The sequence below is a fragment of the Seriola dumerili genome, unplaced genomic scaffold (genome assembly GCF_002260705.1).
Source record: "Seriola dumerili isolate Sdu_G_001 unplaced genomic scaffold, Sdu_1.0 BDQW01000258.1, whole genome shotgun sequence".
Classification (NCBI taxonomy): domain Eukaryota; kingdom Metazoa; phylum Chordata; class Actinopteri; order Carangiformes; family Carangidae; genus Seriola; species Seriola dumerili.
The window spans coordinates 107,052-126,852 of record NW_019174513.1 but is presented as its reverse complement, the minus strand read 5'-3'; the positions used below and the strand labels follow the sequence as shown (position 1 = coordinate 126,852).

The window sequence follows — 19,801 nt, the reverse complement described above, 5'->3', positions numbered from 1 at the left end:
GAGAGAAAAAGTGTGTGTGCATGCGTTTGTGTATGAGAAAGAGCAACGGAGAGACGCTTTAACCTGTATTGATTTGCAGCAGACTTGTCCTCCATGCTTGAGAGAGCAGATTTTGCAGGCAGAGGTACTGACATGGACTGCTCTCACTGTCTCCTCCTCCCTCCCTTTCTCTTCAATCCTTCTCCAGAATGTCTTTGCCCAACTCAGAGAACGCCTCCACCCTGGAGAACGCCATGCAACTCTTGATCCAGACCTTCCATAAGTACTCTGGAAACGAGGGGGACAAATACACACTGAGCAGGGCTGAGCTCAAAGAGATGCTTACCACAGAGCTTGGCAACTACCTGGGGGTAAGGATGCGCATGTACACACAAGTTTCATGTGTCTAAAATAGATCCGGACTCATTTCTGTTTTATATCCTCACACATGCAGAACGCCCAGGATAAGGAGGCGGTCGATAAGGTTATGGGAGACCTGGATTCCAACAACGACGGGGAGGTAGATTTCACCGAGTTCATCATACTGGTCGGAGCTCTGACTGTAGCCTGCAACGACTTCTTCCTGGAGTACAACGAAAAGCAAGAGAAGAAGAAGTGAACGGCCTCGGGACAAGGTGCAGGGAGGACCTTGTGGGTTTTGCAGGACAGGACAGGACAGGACAGGACAGGACAGGACAGGACAGGACAGGGCGTCCATCTCTCCTGTCTAAAACAGTTTAGACAGGAGAGAAGCACATCCTGTCATGGACTTCACATGCACAAATACACACACACACACACATACACACGCACACACACACACACACACACACACACACACACACGTGCACACACACACACACACACACACACACACACACACGCACACATCTAATTGTCACTCAAGATGTAAATGGTGGGTGTTTGTGTATTTGTCTGCAGTGTCCCATCAATCCATTACAAACCATGTTTATTGCAATGTGAGAGTTTAAGTCAGTTTCAACACCTGTCATTGTTGAATATGTGAATATATCTCTTTCTTTTTCCTCTCATGTATTTTGAAAGACACTCAAACAAAGGAATTCCCCCCTGGAAAGAATAAATGTGACGTTTACTCAAACAATACAATGTTGGTTGTACTTTATTACAGCAGAGAAGAGTAAGGACATATGATAGACACCAGGTGGCAGCAAGTGGCCCTCGGTTGAATCTGGTAGCTCTGACAGAGGATTATTCCATTATCTTTAATTTGCTTTAAGGCAGATGGGTGTGGATTTGAAACAGATTACTGTTTGGCAATTTATTAATGTTATAATATTCATTAAACAAACATGAGGTTACTGTTAACATCATACTCTCGCTTTGCATCAAGAAAGGTTTGTATGAACAGGTAGTTTTCCTGTTTTTTACAGTAGAGTAATGAGAGCTTGAAGTGACCTTGGCTGGGCCCTACACCCATGATTGTTTAAAAGCCCTGCTTCCTAAAAGAGAAAAATGTGAGTGTGTAGGCATGTGTATGTGTGTGTTTGGGAGTATATGAAAAGGAAGTCCCAAGCCTCAATATTAGAAAGCCAGGAAACGTTTCTTTCTTTCACGCTATCCTGTGGTGTAACACTAATTGGAAGTTTGCGTAAGACAGTAGTTTATAGACTATAGGATACGTGTGTGTGTGTGTGTGTGTGTGAGGGAGAGGGAGAGAGAGAGAGAGAGAGAGAGAGAGGGAGAGTACAAATGTGGAACACAGACACTTACTTTGATTAATCTGAACCTACAACCTTTATTGGACTGGTTAAGGTGTGCACAGGAGCAGATTTGAGAGTCAGGAAGGAGAAGGTGAGAGACATGGGAGGATAATGAGAGAGGAAGTGAGAAGAGGGGAAGGAGAGTGGAAAGGTCAGAGAGAGAGAGGGAGAAGAGGGTGGACAGCAGCACTTTGTCCGTGTGGAGCCGTGCAGCCTACAGTTTTCACAGGTCTCTGATAGGCTTTTCACACTTGTTCGGGATCTGCTGGGGATCCCACCTGGGTAATCCCGTCCTCCAGAGACAGAAAGACAGAGAGAGACAGAGAGAGAGAGACCCACACACAGCTCCCAGTCCGGTACTGAGCTGAGCTGCAGACTTGGCCACTTGACTGTAAAAAGCCGGGGAAACTCACAGCGAGTGACAGTGACCGAGGATTAGACGGGAGTTTTTCAGAGATTTCTGGTGGCTTTCCTACGCTGTAACAACACTAACAGTCCTCTGTCTCTGCCTATCCTGCTCTATTCCTCCTTACTCTCTGGATTGTGCTTCCTCTCGTGGTGGTCTGATTATCCTTTTTTTTTTCCAGTCTGTTAAACCTCAACTGCTGCGTCATTATAAAGTCAGACACATTTATACTATTTAGCATCATGTATTGCCCTTTTCTTCATGATTTCTGCTTATGATTTTGCATCTGTAACTTATTATTGCCTGATATGACCGCTTCAGTGTTGGCCATGTTGTCATGTCTCTCTTGTTTATTGAAAATTTATTTCTCTGTGCCCCTGCATCTCGATCGGTTGTCAGGGAACCTGGGAATATTGTGGAAATAAGACAAATCAGCCATTCCATGATAAAAAAGGAAAACTGACCTAATGAATAGGTGTTTGGAGAATGTAGGATTTCATTATTCTAGTTGCACTAATTGTCAGAAATATGTTTGTCCATGGAAGACCAGATAAGAGGGAGAAGACTAGAGAGATGTTGGCAGAGATTAATAGAAAGGGGGGTGGGGGGAGACACACACACACACACACACACACACACACACACACACACACACACACACACACACACACACACACACACACACACAGAGTATGCTCTCCTGAACATTGTATCTGACAGATGTGATAATGGATTAGGGTATGGGGCACGCTCACATGTATACATATGCTCTTAACATTACATACATGAACAGAATCCACTGCAGAAATAGGTACGCTGGAGAGGAGAGGAGAGGAGAGGAGAGGAGAGGAGGTGAGACACTGTCATACTCTGATCTGATAATCACAGCAATGACAGAAAATAAGCAGTTGTGAAATTACATATCAATACACATAATAGCTTCATTTCCATATTAAAATCCCCATTCTTCCACCAATATATTTCGATTTACATGTAACTTTTTCCAACACTGATCTCTGAATACTCTGCCTTGGAGGAATCATATTCCACTGACCATCAAACAGGAAGTCCTATCCACCATCTTGGCTCAGATTCCTCATTTTCTCAGGAGCTCAGCTCATCTCACTGCAGCTGTGCACTCTGGCACAGCAGGCTGCTGCTGTTCTCTACCTACTGTGCACGACTCTCAAAGCAAAAAACTGTCCATGCATAATCTATTACTTTCCCCCTTTGACTTTCATCTAACAATGCGTCCTGGCTCTTTCTTTACTATAAGTATACCCTCTATGTATTTTCCTTCACAATCTGTTGCTTGTACACATATTGTGTTAGTGTGCGCGTCACAGGCTGTGTAGTACAGTTTATATCACATTCTTGTTAAATCTAGACAATCATACAACACACCGTAGCCTCTCTATCAGCAACAGACCCTTGCATGAGCTAACACAGAGAAATCTTAATAATATATACTCAATGCTATACTGTGGTAAGCTGCTATGCTATGATAAAATATACTGAATCAGTTCACTGATGTGGTGGTTTTCTGAAAAAAACTAAAATGAATGTATAAGAACCTTGACATGAACCTCCCTTCCCTTTCTGATTACCTCTGACTGACATCAGTCAATATTGTGAATGAGTAATGTCATAGTTGAAGGCGGGCATGTCATGTGTCAATTAAGCAGTCAGCGGCAGGCGGAGAGGAGTCGATTGGCTGGCGTAAGGTTCGACAAGGAGTAAATCATAGCATCCTCGTTCCCTGACTGGCTGAAGAGGAGAACAGGGAGGGTCGTTTCCACCAGAAAGGGGAGGTCAGTCCTTTAAATATCTGGACAAAAAAACGCAGGTAAGAGTATGATGGTGTTTTCCTTTTTCTTCATACAAGAAAAACAGTTGTTCGTTGCAAAAAACGTTACTAGAAAGGTAATGGGTGTGATTGCTGATCAGTTCCAGTTCTGGTTCCAGTTCCATAGACACAATAAAACCCAGACCCGCCCCCCCCCCTCCCAAACTCTGGCTCTTGTCCTGCTGTGCTGTTTGGTCGAGGGGGAGCTGTCTGTCAGCGTGTTCGTGGCCGGGGGAGGGGACGGTCAGCCTGGCGAGCTGGTGATGGTCTTGGCTGTGTAATTCTGAAAGAGTGGCTGCAGGAACATGCCCATCGTGCCGAACACGCACACAAACACAAAGATCCACAGGAAGAGGCGGTCGATCACCATGGCAACATACTTCCAGTCCTCGCTCACCTGTGGATGGGGATGGGACAAAAGGGGTATGGGATGGGGTGAAGAGAAAAAAATTAAGGTGAGCAGAATCACGTTCTCCCACATTCTCCCTCCATCTACCTCTCTGCCTCTGACTATGCAGAGGGTTAATGGAGGTGAGGGGTTAATGTGAGCAGAGACTTCTTCTGCCACAAAGCGCTGATGAGGTCTGGCATGAGTCAAGGAGGAGGAGAAGGACATGGGGGACAAGAGAGAGTGATGGAGGGCAGAGAGACGGAGGGTGTGCTGACACTGTAACCCCAGTGATGATGACTTGGGGAGGAGGAGGGGGGCGGAGGCGGGTGGAGGGGGGAGGGCTGAGGCAGGAGAGGGAGGATTTTAAAGCTGTCGGCATGGCGACGGGGTGGTAACTATGGCGATGATGGACAGAATTACAGAGGATTGTTAATTCCCGTGTCAGTTTCTTTCACTCCAGAAGAGACGCCTGGTCTCCTAAGATGCCTTGAAGAAAAGCGATAAATAATGCCACCCTCACCCCGCTGTCTCGGCTCCTCCATTCCAGCGCTTTTTCCTGTTGTACGCCTTCTCTGTGCACACGTCACACCTCTGCTATAATTACATGTCTGTGTTGAATATTCACAGGGCTATGATTGCATCACCAGATCCGTCTCCTTTGCTTGTGCTCTGGTGTACTCGACCCCCCCCCCCGCATAAGTTTCGGATGGCACAGCTAGACGTCACGGCTGTCCAGCTCTCTCATGACTATAACATGATATGGTACTGAGAGGACAGATCTGTGCTGCTCAGAATGCTTTTTATGACTACTAACATATTCCCACAAAAGAAGCTGATTTATGGTATGATGTTATCCACACATAGACAAGATAATATTTTAGTTTAATATGGAGAAGAGCCTGAGCGACACGTTGGCAGGCTGGTATTATCACCTAATCTGTTTGTCTCAGATATATTGGTATTGAGGTGTACGATGGTAAGAAATTGCAGGATTTACTGGCGGCATTACCAGCATGTACATTTCACTTTATCTTTGTGTTTTGTGTTTAACTCTAACAAATCATCTATTCATGTGTTTTATGTTTTTAGTTATTTAAACCTCCTGCAGCTGGAAATTATACAGATGAGAGCTGTGAGGCCATAAAACCAAAAACAATGAGCTTAAACAGAGCTTTTTGGCTAAAGGTTGCTAAAAAAAAAAAAAGTAGAGCTATGGAGCTGAGGGAAACTGCAGAGTCAGGTGACAGTTCTCTGTGGGTTTATGATTGTAACCATTGTTAATACAAAAAAGTTATAGTTACTTTAGAAAATTAAAAAAAATACTGTCATCTCAGAAAATAGTTTATTATCCAACTATAAATTATCTTTACCTATGTTTTTATGTTATTTCCTTACTTACTTAAAAAGAATATTGGCCAATATATTGTTATCTCTTTCCAAGTATCAATATCACTGTCATCCCAAAAAGTCTAGTGTTGGTCGGGCTCTAATAAGGAGCAACAGAGATTATTATAGTCATGTTGTAAAAGGTATTAATGAGTAAATATACAGTAAAACTCACGCTTTGATCATCATCCTCACTCTTCATGTGGTTGGCGATGAAGCGTACTCCTTCCACAGCCTCCTCGAAGCCCGGACAGGCTTGAGCCAGCAGAGCCTGAGTCAGAGCAGGACCTCCCGCTGCTTGCTGCCCCCTTGGCAGGTTTCCTGAGCCCCCTTCCCGGCCCTCCCTCACCCTGTTCAGACCATCCATGGATCCACCTCCTGCACCTCCCAGATCCCCTCCAAACTGTTTAACAGATGCTCGGTTCACATAGCAGGTACAAGGGTCACTGTCCTCTTTGCCGAAAACCCCTGTGGAGGTTCCCCCTCCGTTCCCGCCAGCGCCACCCAGCCCGAGACCCACCATCAAGGCCCCTGCTTCCCCGCTGCGCCCACCCTCTTTCTGCTCCTGGGCCCTCCTTCTTTGGCGCAGCCGCTGGCGCTCGCAGCTGTTCCTAGGCTGGCGCATAAAGAGCAGGGCAGGGAGCTTGTTGAGGAACACCAGTTTAACCCAAGGGGGCATAGTGTGTGTGGTGGGCGAGCGGTGGTGCACGTTGAGCACACACACACTGGTGACGATAGAGAAGGTGACTAGGACCATAGTGAACATCAGGTACTTCCCCACCAGAGGGACGTCCAGTGAAGTGGGTGGTACAATCTTGGAGATCAGCAGCAGGAACACAGTGAGGGCCAGGAGCACTGAGATGCAGAGCGTCATCTTCTCTCCGCAGTCTGAGGGCAGGTAGAAGACCAGGATGGCCAGCGAGGTGATGAGGACACACGGGATGATAAGATTGATGGTGTAGAAAAGAGGCTTCCGGCGGATGATAAAGTCATACGTTATGTCCACGTAGGTGGGGTCAGCTGGGTTTTCGTTTCGCCTGCCTGGCAGGGCGATGATGTCCCACTCCCCGCTGGGCGTGAAGTCATCCATACTGGCCACGTCCGCACGGAGCACCAGATCGATCTCGGTGCGGTCGTAGGTCCAGGAGCGGAAGCGCAGCGTGCAGTTCTGCTGGTCAAAGGGGAAGTGCTTGACCTCGATCTTACAGGCTGACTTGTAGATGGCCGGTGGCAACCAGAAGATGCTGCCATCGTAGGAGACCACCGCATTAGAGTAGAACGACACCTCGTACACCCCATCGGCACTGAGAGACAAGGTGACAGAGACAGAGAGGAAGACGAGACGGACAAAAATAGAAGAGTCAGACATAAACAGAACCCTTTATGTGGTGATTTTATTATTTAACAATTTTGTAAACATAAATTATAATGAGAGGCCACATTTCCCCTGAGTCTTATGAACTGTGGGACATGACGCATCTCATTATGCAATACACATTCATTACAGGCCTCTAGGACACACACACACACACACACACACACACACACACACACACACACACACACACACACACACACACACACACACGCACGCACAAAAACAGAGATAGAGAGGTTACGATGTTGAGACTCTGAGGTGTCTCTGGGCAACAGGGTCTCACAAACACTTGTTTATACAAACATAAGGAACAAGGAAGCAGGATCAAATGAACACACAGTCTAGACAGGAAACAGCTCACAGGTCAGACTGGGTCAAGTCAAACAGCTCAAATTAGCCACATTGATCAGAAGTCCAGTGACAACATTAAAGCTGTGGATTGAATTTTCATTTAACTCGAGATTTTGGCAAGGGAACTAATTAATTATGGCTAATGGTGTAGGATATGACACATCATTTCTGACTGTATTTACAGAACTGACCCACCTACTCAAGTACATTCTTAAGCGCTTTCCTGCAAATTTAGTTACAAAATCAAATTGAGACTCGAGTGCCGCCATACGCAGAGATAATCCTCCAGTTTAAGTAACTGACAGTAGTTGGAAGCAATGGAGAAGACTTGGAGGAGCTCGTCGGCCTGGGGTACGTGGGATTAACGGGATCATTTTATCCAGAGTGTGGTGGGTCAGGGATCTTTTAATCTTTAGTAAAGTAAGGACTGAGGCAGGGAAAGAGGAGAAGGCCAGACAGATCACTGTACTCTGATGAGCTGATTTACATACAGTAGGCTGACACTCAGTTTCCATTACATTAAGACACACTTAACTTCTCAGACACACAAGCAACTTTTAATTACAAACCAACAGATCAAGTTTCTGTTTTGAATGTGAAGATTTTTGTGTTATATAACACATCACAGTCGAACACAATTCACTGCATTGTACATATAATTATTTTTATGATTATTTTGTTTTACATATATGTAATTTTGCAAACATTTACCATATGGTTAATTTGAACCATATCATCCAGACTGATCCTCAAGTCTCAGCCCCAAAATACTCCGGTTCATCATCTGCTATTTTAAGGTAATTTGATTAATCACACATTTTGTCTGGGAATTTGCACCACTTCAATACAACTTCGACTCAGGTGGGTCCTACATTATGACTTCATCTTCATCTAGTCCCTGTGTCAAAATATAGTTTTAAGACTTTAATTAAAAACTAGATTTATAGTTTATGCAGTTCTCCCATGCTGCATATTCCTATGGAAATTGGTGTTTAATTAATTTACCACAAAGTATGGGAATTGGTTTCCGAGTTACTGTGTGCACTGTACCTAATGGGAACTTGAAGGTAACAGGGTGCATACACAATGTACAAAGGGTGTACGCGCTGTAGACAAGGCTTGTAGGTGGCAGACTCAAAACTTACAGCTTTATATTTTAGTTTGGAGTTATGCAAATATTTAGAGAAAAAAGAGCAATCTGTGTTTGTATGTGTAAATCTGTCTGTATCTACTACTGCATTTGCATATCTGTATTGTACATGTATATGCGATAACTTTGAGGTGTCTCCTGAGAGTTGGAGATAGTGTGTAATAAAGTAGCATGAGTGGTATGAGCAGATTTCAGTGGATATATTCAGTCCTGTCTGGCAGGTTTCATTCATGTTCTTATCCAAAGTGACTCGGAGTGGTGGCAGCTGCATCACAGCAACAGGGAGTTAGCTTTAAACTATTATCAGTTTAATATGAGAATCCTACAGTACGTGCTTTTGTTGTGCAAGTGTATGAGCATACACGCCTCCCAGAGCTTGTGTGTATGTGTGTGTGTGTGTGTGTGTGTGTGTGTGTGTGTGTGTGTGTGTGTGTGTGTGTCTCCTGGGAGCGCTCTGAAGAGAGGACAGGAGGGTGAGTGAGTGACTCACTTGTTGTAGAGCACCACGTCAGGCAGCCAGATGTGTTTTGAGGGCAGCCTGACCTTCATCATTCCATCAAACTCCTCAGGGACCCAAGTCAGACGATAGTCCTGCCACTCCTGAGGGCCAATAAAAAACACAGTGCTTAGTCACTCATCGGCCAATCACACAGCAGCAAGAAAAGACATCTTGTGAGGAGCGGAGAGGAGAAAGTCTCTCTCTCCATCTTTTCGTCTGGTCGCCAGTCAGTCGGTGGTCAATACAACGCATCAGAGGCCACGTAAGCCTGGGGAACATCCTGTGCTGTCTGTCCTCCCTACGCTTACATCATACTTTTAACTTTAAGCCAAAGAGAGAGAGAGAGAGAGAGAGAGAGAAAAAATCACATCAACCCTGACCCCGAATGGTCTTTTAAACACACCCAGCCACAAGCCAATCAGCATGATTAAAATGGCATCTACAGTAAGGCTGTTCCCGCACATGTGTGTGTGTGCATCAGCAAAGATCTCTATGTCCCCTGTGTAACCTTGTGTAAAAGACCAGCATTATCTTGTTCTGTATGTTGTGGGTCAGTCGTAGACATTGCCACACCGCAGCCTGTGTGACCTGTAACAGCAGCCCTGTCTGGCTCTTTTACATTACAGCCATGTTGGAGCTGTAAAGCCCATGCTAGGTCGTCTGCAGTAACTGTGATGCATTATGGTCATTACAGTTTGTCTTGGCTCAGGACAGCTGTCCTTGGCTCCCCTGCTTACAGACGGCCAGGAATCCATACAGCACTGATGGCCGTGCTATGCTCCGTTACATGTCATAAATCCTAACTTGCTCAGGTGCAAGTGTATGAGCATGTGTGTGTGTGTGGGGTGTGTGTGTGTGTGTGTGCATGTGTGCAAACAAGATGGAAAAAAGCATGACGCTATACACAATCTAATAAAAAATGCAGCGTCCATAATGGTGACACAGGAGGCTGTTTAGGGAACTCTAAGCGATTCATTTATAGATCTAAATTTACATCCTAATTGAACATTTGCCTGTGTAATCTGCTTTAACACCTGCCCCCAAAAGCAGGCACATATGTTGCTGATGTGTGTGGGTGGATGCATTTGTATACCTTGTGTGTGTAAATGCGTGCACCTACATGTTAAAGGCCTCAGCTGTAAGCATTACAAAGAGCCAGCCATGTACAAGAGGGTCACAGTTCAGTCAGAGTCACATTATTCCCAGGTTTCACAGGGTGAGGTAATGGTAAATCACAAACTCAGCAGAGAAATAGGGGCTCCAGACTTTGTGCAATGCGCTTGTGTTATCATCAGTTATCTGTGCTTTGGATGTAAAAAAAAAAAAGAACAAGCCTTGATTCTTGCTCATAAATTTCAACTCACTTCTCATATTTCTCCTGTCAGATTTTGTTTTTTCGAGGCCGTGCATGGTTTGATGTCTCTCTCACTGTCTGACACTTTACCAGTCATCTCAGATCTAAGAGCCGCTGCTTCACATGAGGAGTAGGGGGGAAGGATTAGAGTCTACCAGCCACAGAACCAGTGAAACGTGGAATGCAGAGATGCATCTTTCCCCTCCACTAACTGGACCACTGCTCATATGCTATGGTCTACTAGTATGATAACACTATGGTATTATTCAGTGGCTGTTTTTTTTCTATGCACTGTGACTACCATTCAAGTCCCTAGTGGTTTGTGAGTCACTTCCACTGACCTGGATGTCACACTGTGGAATCTGAGGCAAAACCATCTAAAATTAAATCTTTTAGTCACTGTTTGGTCTGTATTTCAACAATCTTTCCGTGTGTGGCAGGATGTTTACTACAATATGTTGAGACGGGATGGCAAGATGAGGAAAGGAGTGAAAAGTCTCACCTGTGTTAGCCAGACGTTAGTGGTCATCACCTGCTCTCTTTCATGCTGCAGAGGAAGAAGACATTACAAACTGTGACTGAAGGGACACCTCAGTGATTCATTACAGCACTTCCAACATCTGAGTGACAGATTTTTTTTAAAAACAAAATTGCATAACATGGAGGCAGCGAGGCCGGGATATCCTGACTTTGGGTCCCTATAGGCTGAGTCGTGCTTCAAAAACAATGGATCCTACGCTTTGTAATATGCAACTTGATAGCATCATTCATTAAACCCTTCCTGCTTTGTTAATCCAAATGTCTTTCAAACTCCATGTCCCAGTTTGTAACACTGGCAAAAAAAAAACTGAAGTCTTCAAGCTCAAGCCAAGATAACCCTGATTATGTCATCAGGATTAATTTCTCAGACTTTAGAAAGCTCCTCCACAGCCACAGAAGACATTATTCAACTGTTTTCAACAGCTGAGTCGTACTCAGCATAATGAGTAAACTGAATTTTAAGTGTAAAATCACTGGATTGGCCCCTTAAGGTTATGATATGTAACTTTTCCACATTAAAATGTCTAAAAATTATTAGACCTATGTTATATATTTTTTGAGTTGTGCACTACATTATCATATCAAATCAAATGGATCTTAAGTCATCAGAGAAAAGAGCCAGGCAAATGTCAGGCAGCTCAGCTCCCAGCTGCTGGAGATGTCCTGTCCTATGTCCACAGAAGAGCGTCAGCAAATCACTGATTTTTAAAGTGAAACTGCTTAATTCTTTTACTGGTTTTAATCCCCTGGCCCGTTTGTCATGGAGAGGAGGAAACCTCTGTGGATAATTTGGCTGTCGGTAAAAACCTGCTGAATGTCTGGTTCATTAGTTAGTGAAGAAACAAAGGTAATAAATCTCAGTTTCTAGCTATTCACTGTCTGCTGATGTGTTGGTGAATCGCTGATTTTTTAAAGTTGTTTTGGGGCATTTTTGCCTTTAATTGGATAGCTACAGTGGGAGAAATGGGAAAGTCAGGGAGAGAGTGAGGGGGTGACATGGAGACCAAGTGTAGGAGTAGAAACCTGGCCGCTAAGGGTAGGAACAAGCCTTTGTGGTACGGACTCTACTAGGTGAGCTGCTGGGGCGCCTTGATGTTAGTGATTTTTTAAGTGCAACTGCTTTATGGGTGTTTCTATCGGTTTGGATAATCAGTATGGATAATTGGGTTGCCGGTAAAGTCCTCCTAAATGTCTGGTTCATAAGTTATCAGAGAAACGATCAAAACAAAGGTTAGCTGTAATCTCAGCTCGCAGAGCTTCCCCGAGGTCTCATGTCCGCCGACAGTGATGGTGAAACACTGACTTTAAGGACGTTTTCACACCTAAGGTTCGTTTGCTCTGGTCCGATTCAGTTGATGAGTTTGTAAACTTGCAGCACTTTCCTCCTGGTTCCGTTTGCTTTCACGCAGGGAAAAAATTCAAGCGACCGAAAATGCATCATTACAAACCACGTGAGAACGTTCATTCCGCTTATTGGTCAGATTGTCTGGCACCGGAAGAAGGTTACGGCAACCGTCTAGCTCAAAACTAATAGTTCACCTGCTAGTGGGGTCGGATCGAGTTCAGAACTCTTCCACACCAAAAACGAACCGCTCCAGAATTTGTTTGGGACCGGACCGAGACCACCTTCTCGGAAGAGTCTCGGTGCGATTGTTTTGGTCCTCACCTGAGTGCAATTACTGTTTTCACACCTGTCCAAACGAATCGTACCAAGGGGGCAAACGAATCGAGAAAAGCGCAGGTATGAAAACACCCTGAATGTGAAACTGCTTTATACCGTGTTTTTAACGGTTATAATCACCGGGTCTGTTTGATTTCCTGAACGACTGACACTGAAGGAATCCAGAGCTTACGGTAAAGGTGGTGAAGCATGATGGTTTTACTAATATACTTCTAAGGATCATTGTACTGTAAAGCAGCGGTGGTTTTACCCTCATTCTGCAGCTTGTTTGCAGTGGTGAGAAGAAGCTAAGTACATTTTCTCAAGTGCTATACTCACATACAGATCTGAGGTACTTGTTCTTGAGTATTTTATTTGTATGCAACTTTTCTTCTTTTAGTCCACAACATTACAGAGAGAAATATTGCACTTTTTACTCCCTTACATTTATCTGATAAGGGAACCTGCTGGTTACTTTGCAGATTTCAATCATCTGTAGCTCATAAACATTGCATTGCTTCATTAAAACCACTCAACAGAATACAAAATTAATAGAATTAGCTCTACCACAGCTAGCTACAACATTAAAATGCTGCTTACACATTACTGCATAAATAATGATAATCCAAGTACAATATATAACAATGTAACACTGGAGCCCATTATGGATGCATAGTGAGCACTTTAAAATTTTATACATTAAAGACATGTTCCAATAATACTTTGGTTTTTATTTAATCAATATTTTGAACACAGCGGAGGCTTTTTTAGTTACTGCTGTAAGGGATTGAACTGGTTGGTAGCACCAAGTGGCATGACTGTGTCAGCCAATCCCATTTTAAACATTTCACCTTGTTGTTTGTTGTATTACAGTAATTTTGTATTTAAGTATGGAGTTATAATTGTTGGTAGTGGAGGGACTGGTCTCTCCCGGGATTAATATATTGAATGGTGGAGATAAGTGATTTCTCTTTTGTTGCCATGATGGAAAGTAGACAGGGGTGTTGTGCCAAATTGGGGTGTAGTTACACAGTGCTAGTGATGATTTAGTGATTTTATTGGTTTTCCACCCGGATGTTAGAGCTAAGGAGTTTGTGTTGGTCTTGGACTAATTCAGTTACTTGATTGATTGATTGATTGGTAGGAAGGGAAGCCCTCCTACTTGAGGTGGTTTTACATTGATTTTGTTCTCATTCTAGCCATGGTTTATTGTAGTTGCCAATAATTAGGGGAGAAAGTATTTTTAAATTTTGGTTTGAATACTTTTTCTTTATGTTCTTCTTATTTCTTTCACCACAGTTTTATTTTTGCAATATTTTTCAAAATGCTCTGAATTGGTTTCCATGACACTTGGTGAACAGATCAGGTGTGATTATGGTTTATGTATAATAAAAATAAAATGATGGGTATCATACTGAATCGTACTCTTGGTGCGAAAGGTGCGCACAGATTCAAACACACGCTCCCAGACATGTGCACACTCACCACACTGATGAGTTGGGCCAACGACACCATCAGCTGCACAGTAACCAGCTCGGAGCCATTAGTCGCAGGACGGATCAGTTTGTTGTAGTGGGCTGGGTTTAGGAGATGCTCCACCAGCCGCTCCTCTGTGTCTGCCCCGAGGCCGCCTGTAATGAGAACACATTATCATCATCATCATCTGCCTCTATCTGGAGTTGCAGCCATCTGTGTCTCTCTTGGCATCAGTTAAAAAGAATTTTATCATATCAGATAGGCCTATACTGTACAAGCATGCAGGAGAAGGACATCAGCGACGCTATTGACTTTCCCTGTTTGGCCACTGCCCTCACTCTCAGCTTTGAGAGCTGCATGGCTATCCATGTGTATTGAGAATGCAAAGCCTTTGAACCATGGCATTGCTCATCACTGCCGGCTGGAGCACGTCAGCACAGCTCGATACACACTTCATACAAGATCTGACATCATAAGAATGAGTCAACCAGTCTGAACATCTCTATTGCTATCCTCTCCGTCTCTATCGCGCTCTTCGTGCCTCCGCTCTGTCTCTATCTATTCTCCTCTGCCGTGTTGCACTTCCCCCCAACTGCCAGTCTTTTGTAGCTTTGGGTTATTTTCACTCCATCTCTCACTTCCCTTCCCCTGTCTCTTCTCCCCCGTCCCATCCCTCCCTCCCTCACGTCCGCCGTCGCTCCATCTGTAGGCGACTGTAGTTGTATCTGTGTAAGTGGTCGAGTTTGGGCAGAGCTGTCACAACACCACATGCAGGAGGGGAGGCGTGTGACTGAGAGACATGATGCATAGAAAAAAGCAACTGTTCTGCACCTCCTCCTCCTCCTTTCCTGCTCTTCACCCCCTGCCTCTCTGGCATCTGTTTGCTCCTGTGCTGCATCTTTTCCCTCTCACAACTCCCTCACACTTTCCCACTGATGATAAACACCGGCTGCTTACTGTTAACTTGGTACCAGTGCTGTCATCTTCTAACCTGCTATTTGAGAGGCTATTAGCAGCGCAACAAAAACAAATGTTTAAAAGTTGATGTAGGTGAAATCCACACACAGTTATGTTACATTTTTTTTATTTTTTTCCAAATTTAAACCCCTTGAGAGAAAAGCTTTTCATTTTCAACACAGTCCATATACAAAAACATAGATGTTAGAAGTAACAATAAAGAAAAAAAGAACAATCAAAATGATACAGAATAAAATACAAACCCTATACCTTGGGTTTTACCACCATTATCATGCCTTTTTTAAAAAATACATAGTAGTACATAATAGTAGATCGCTGATTCCAGCCTCTCTACTGTAAACTTTAGACTGTTGGTCGTAGTTTGAAGACGTCATCTGAGGCTTGAGAAAATAGTGATCTGCATTTTTGTCATTTTACAGACCAAATATTTATCCGAATGACGGTCTGATTCAATAATCAGTCCTAGTTAATAGCACAGAGAAACTAAATCTATTAGTATCTAAAGTTAGAACGCAGTCAATTGGCAGAGCAGGTATATTTGAGAGAGGCAAACATTTAAGGATTTGCCTAAATAGTGATGTAAAAATTGAAATGGTGAATAAAGTGGAAATTAAAAAAACTGCAAACCACTGATGCTGTTTTTTTCACCATTTTACTGAAGCTGAATTTGTTTCTGAGCTCCTCTCTGATGCGCTAAGTCCCCCCCCCCCTGCCCTGGAGCGCTGCTGTGTTCACTGAACAGGAATGATAGTCTCTGTCTCTGGATCAATGAAGACTCTCTTCATTCCTGTAAACTCAACACGTAATTCCTCCCCATCTTTTTTTTTTTTTTAATCTCCTGCTCTTTCCTGTTTCCCGTTTCACCTGTCTCATTTTCTTTTACACTTTCTCCATCTTTCCGTCTTCCGAGCCGGTCCATATTTCCTTCTCCCGCCCCTGACTGCCTCTCTCCTCCCTGTTATCTCCATCTCCCTGTTGCTGACAGCCACTGTCCATTTATTGCCCCTTTCCCTCGCTTATCCAACATCATCAATACACGGCCTGTCAGCGCATGTGTGCAGTCCGGTTGTTTATTGTCCACAAGCTCCGGCTAGCGTTTTTACGTCTGTATGTTCATGTTGTCTTTTTGTGTGCACATATTCATGAGGGAAATAAGCATCACTGTCTGTGTCGGAGCCATATGAGTAATGTTTATTATTCCCAGAAGCACAATGCAATAACACTGTCGGATGAGACAGGAAGCTAATACAATTCCCTTAAATAATGATGAAGCAGAAAACATCAATTTTTTTGTCAGCCATACTCATAATGTAAATGGTAGTTTCATGCCTACACTAACTAGACGACAATTTATACAAAGTGATATTCAGTTCAGATACTCGGTCTTCTTTGTAAACACAGCCTGTGAGCGGAGTGCTCTCACGCTATCTCACATTATATTTGTATCAAGCATTTTGACGTATCCATGCCCTTGAATGTATGAAAAAAGGAGATTTAATGCAGGGTCTCCGCTCTAAAGCTCACCACACTGACCCCAGCACCTCAACCAAACAGGTGAAGGCTGATTCACGTTGATATCATATCTGTTGGGCATGAGGAGTAATTCAGTGGTTTTTCACTCGAGATGACTAAGCCCATCTTTTACAAGGAGCCAGCGTAAAGTTCGAGGCCAAACTGATGAAGCTGAATAAATGCAAAGGAACTCCTGTGTACAATTGTGTCAAAACTGCGATTCGGGATAATTATTCTACTGCACTCTGCCTGTTTTTCTTTGACCTTAGCAGAATATGTCAAAAACAGTTTCAACAGGCCAAGGAACAAGTGTCTTTTCTGTAGATCTGGCAACAGTTGCAGATATAGTTATATCCACTCACTGAATCTTTGTATTTTTCTTTATTTTTAGTTCTACTAAAATATTTGCACGGGCTCAGTATGAAAGTCTTGACTAATATTTTACAGCACTGAGACAAATTGGAAATCCAGACAGAAAGCTGCAGTCTATTCTGGTTTTCCTTATCTCGAGAAACAAGGCTGCAAAAATACCCACGCTCTCCGCTCTGATCGCTGCACAAACATGTTAACTTGGCTGCTCATCTGCAACGCTTATTAACGCCTCTAAACAAAGACCGATCGCTCTCTTTCTCCGTCTCCACATACGACTCTCTGTCACGCTAAAGGCCGAGCTGAGTGGTTGTAATGTTGCTGGTAGCTCAGGTTGTATTCTGGTTGTTTTCCAGTGCAAATATTGCAAACTTAATGTGACACTATGAATATTTCAGCAGGGCTCCCCATTAGACCCTGGAGCCAGGGAAGTTAGACACCACCATGCACATGCAAACACACTGACACAGCACAGGAAGAGATGAGATGGTAGCCATGTTTACTGTTCGATTGCTTCACATCTATATCTGTTTCTCTTTCCTTCCTTAGAGCATTTGATCTAAGCGTGTTGATCGACCTCAGATAGTATGTATTGTACGTCTTTGTCCTGATTTTGGAGAAATCTATATTTGCAGCAGCTTGTTTGATCATATCGAATGATCAACTGTTCAATTTTACAGCATCTGTTGTTGGTAGTTTACGACGCGACTTAAGAGGCCAGAGTCCACACACGCTGTAGAGACAAATGTGGAGAAAATGAGGGCGAAGCGCGAGCTAAATTGAATTATCCCGCTAAGACTATTACAGTGATGATCTCTATTTATACAGCTCGCTCAAATGAGAAAAGGTTGGAGGGAAAGTAGGATCGCTCTCTGCTCTCCTCTCAGTGCTCTATACTAAAGAGGCTTTTTGGCTGCAGCTGCGAGCTTTTATGCTGAAATATTCTTCAATCAATAATGGAGAGATCCATTGATCTACTGGCAACACCCAATTGGCTCTGTAGTGCCCATAGAACTGAGATATTAATATTGATCCTCCATCCAGCCGCAATATCACATTACTCCAAAAAAAAAAAAAAGAAAAAAAAAAGACAAAGCCATCCCACTGTAGACTGAGGGCAGAAGCTTTACTGTTGCCAAATTGAACAAACGTCCATGTCGAGAAAAGTGTGGCCAGCTGAGACTGTGCTATTGTAATAACTAATAATGATGAGAAGATACAGTTTATATTTTACGACAATGTCATGTCTTATGCATCTTCTTCTTCTATGTATGTATTTCTATTCTTATATGCAACACTATAATTTGAATATTATTATATTAATGAATTCATAAAGATCTTTTATAGAAGCAAATATTGCGTAGATGCATGAAAAACATAATGTAACTGTGATGAATACATAAAGAAATGATATAAGAAACAGCACAAGATTAAAAGTTTGCGAAATTAAAACTATGGCATATAAATAAATAAAATGTGTAATGTGTGAGAGAAGAAGTATTTGCTGATTCCTCCAGCATAGTGGTTTACAGCCTGAAACTTAATATTAGAGCTGAAATTGTAAGATGAGTAATTGATTAGTTGATCAACAGAACACTATTTATGTAACTTTATTTTTCAAAAACAATGGGGAATATTAACTGGTTCCAGCTTTTAAAACGATGTTGTAACCTGAATATCTTTGTGGTTTGGACTGTTTGGACAGCACCTTGAGCTTTGGGAAGGTGCAATGAGCATTTTTCTCTATTATATGACTATAGGCTGACTAATCAATAATGGAAAATAATCAATAGTTGCAGCACTGATAATTATTATTATAAAGATTCAAGATAAAAGTTTTATATTTAGCTTCATACTTACTGTTCTTCATACAAACAGGCCATAATCGCTTAAACTGTGGGAGGCCCATTATCAAAAACGCATGTTGTGGGGCGAAGCATTGTTTCAGCAATAGAAATAAAAATGTACTAGTTTATATCAATAGCTTCAAATTACAAATTAGTCTATTTTTAACCATAGTCAATATCTCGAGGTTTTTCAGTGATGCCATATGATATGTGTAGCTACAAGTTTCCATGTAATATAAAGCTGCATCCCATGTTTAAATCTTTTTGAATACATAAGTGTATGACTGATATTTCCTCTGTGAAGCACTGGGACAAGATGATACAGAACATAATGTAAAACACTGTGGAAAATGTTCAGAAGTCACATCCGGGGAAATCTGAGGTGGACAGAGAATCTGCAGTTGAAAAGCTTCACTGTTAGAAAATGTCTAGAAATCCTTATATCGGGAATATACAGTCTTGTGGTTTATTTGTATTATTTACAGCCCAGGCAGCAGTTGCATGAAAGACGGTATGGCTTTCTATTTCAGGGATTGCAATAAAACACATCACTTGAACTGCATTATGCCTCTCATAACAGCTATTATTTGGCTACTCATAAATCCTAAAGCCACATTATCACCGGCCCGAAGCCTGCCGCCTGAGAGTAAGATGTGCACGTGAAGAAATAGTCGTCTGTCTGACAGCAATACATGGATCTAGATAATAATTCAGACTTGGGGCTGTATTTTTTTCTTAATGTCCTGATCAAAATCATGACAAACATAATTTTATTTTTTTTCTCTAAGCTTATTTTTCTCTAGTTTTGTTGTACCTTTCTAGGTCAGTATACTTTTAGATGCCAGACCATTTTTATAGTGATGACAAGATGAAGCAGTTTTATCTGTCATACATCAGATATAAGTGCTATCTTTAATACACCTCGATAAACACCTAC

General features: G+C 42.8%; 2 protein-coding genes across 2 annotated transcripts in view; one reads left to right on the top strand and one right to left on the bottom strand.

Annotated features, from left to right (window-relative positions):
- The first annotated feature begins 188 nt into the window (after positions 1-188).
- Positions 189-616, top strand: LOC111230156 (protein S100-A1-like). The gene is made up of 2 exons (XM_022756764.1): positions 189-350; positions 434-616. Exons 1-2 carry the CDS (start codon positions 189-191, stop codon positions 596-598), a joined length of 327 nt encoding a protein of 108 aa, XP_022612485.1. The 3' UTR covers positions 599-616.
- Positions 617-2,772: 2,156 nt separating this feature from the next.
- chrnb2 (cholinergic receptor nicotinic beta 2 subunit) overlaps positions 2,773-19,801 on the bottom strand; it is a 21,388-nt gene continuing 4,359 nt past the window's right edge. The window contains exons 2-6 of the mRNA XM_022756737.1: positions 14,168-14,313; positions 10,985-11,029; positions 9,120-9,229; positions 5,926-7,054; positions 2,773-4,370 (exon numbers count right to left, since the gene is read on the bottom strand). Of these exons, the coding sequence (XP_022612458.1) occupies positions 4,218-4,370; positions 5,926-7,054; positions 9,120-9,229; positions 10,985-11,029; positions 14,168-14,313 (1,583 nt within the window). The 3' untranslated portion in view covers positions 2,773-4,217. The remainder of the gene's footprint in view (positions 4,371-5,925; positions 7,055-9,119; positions 9,230-10,984; positions 11,030-14,167; positions 14,314-19,801) is intronic.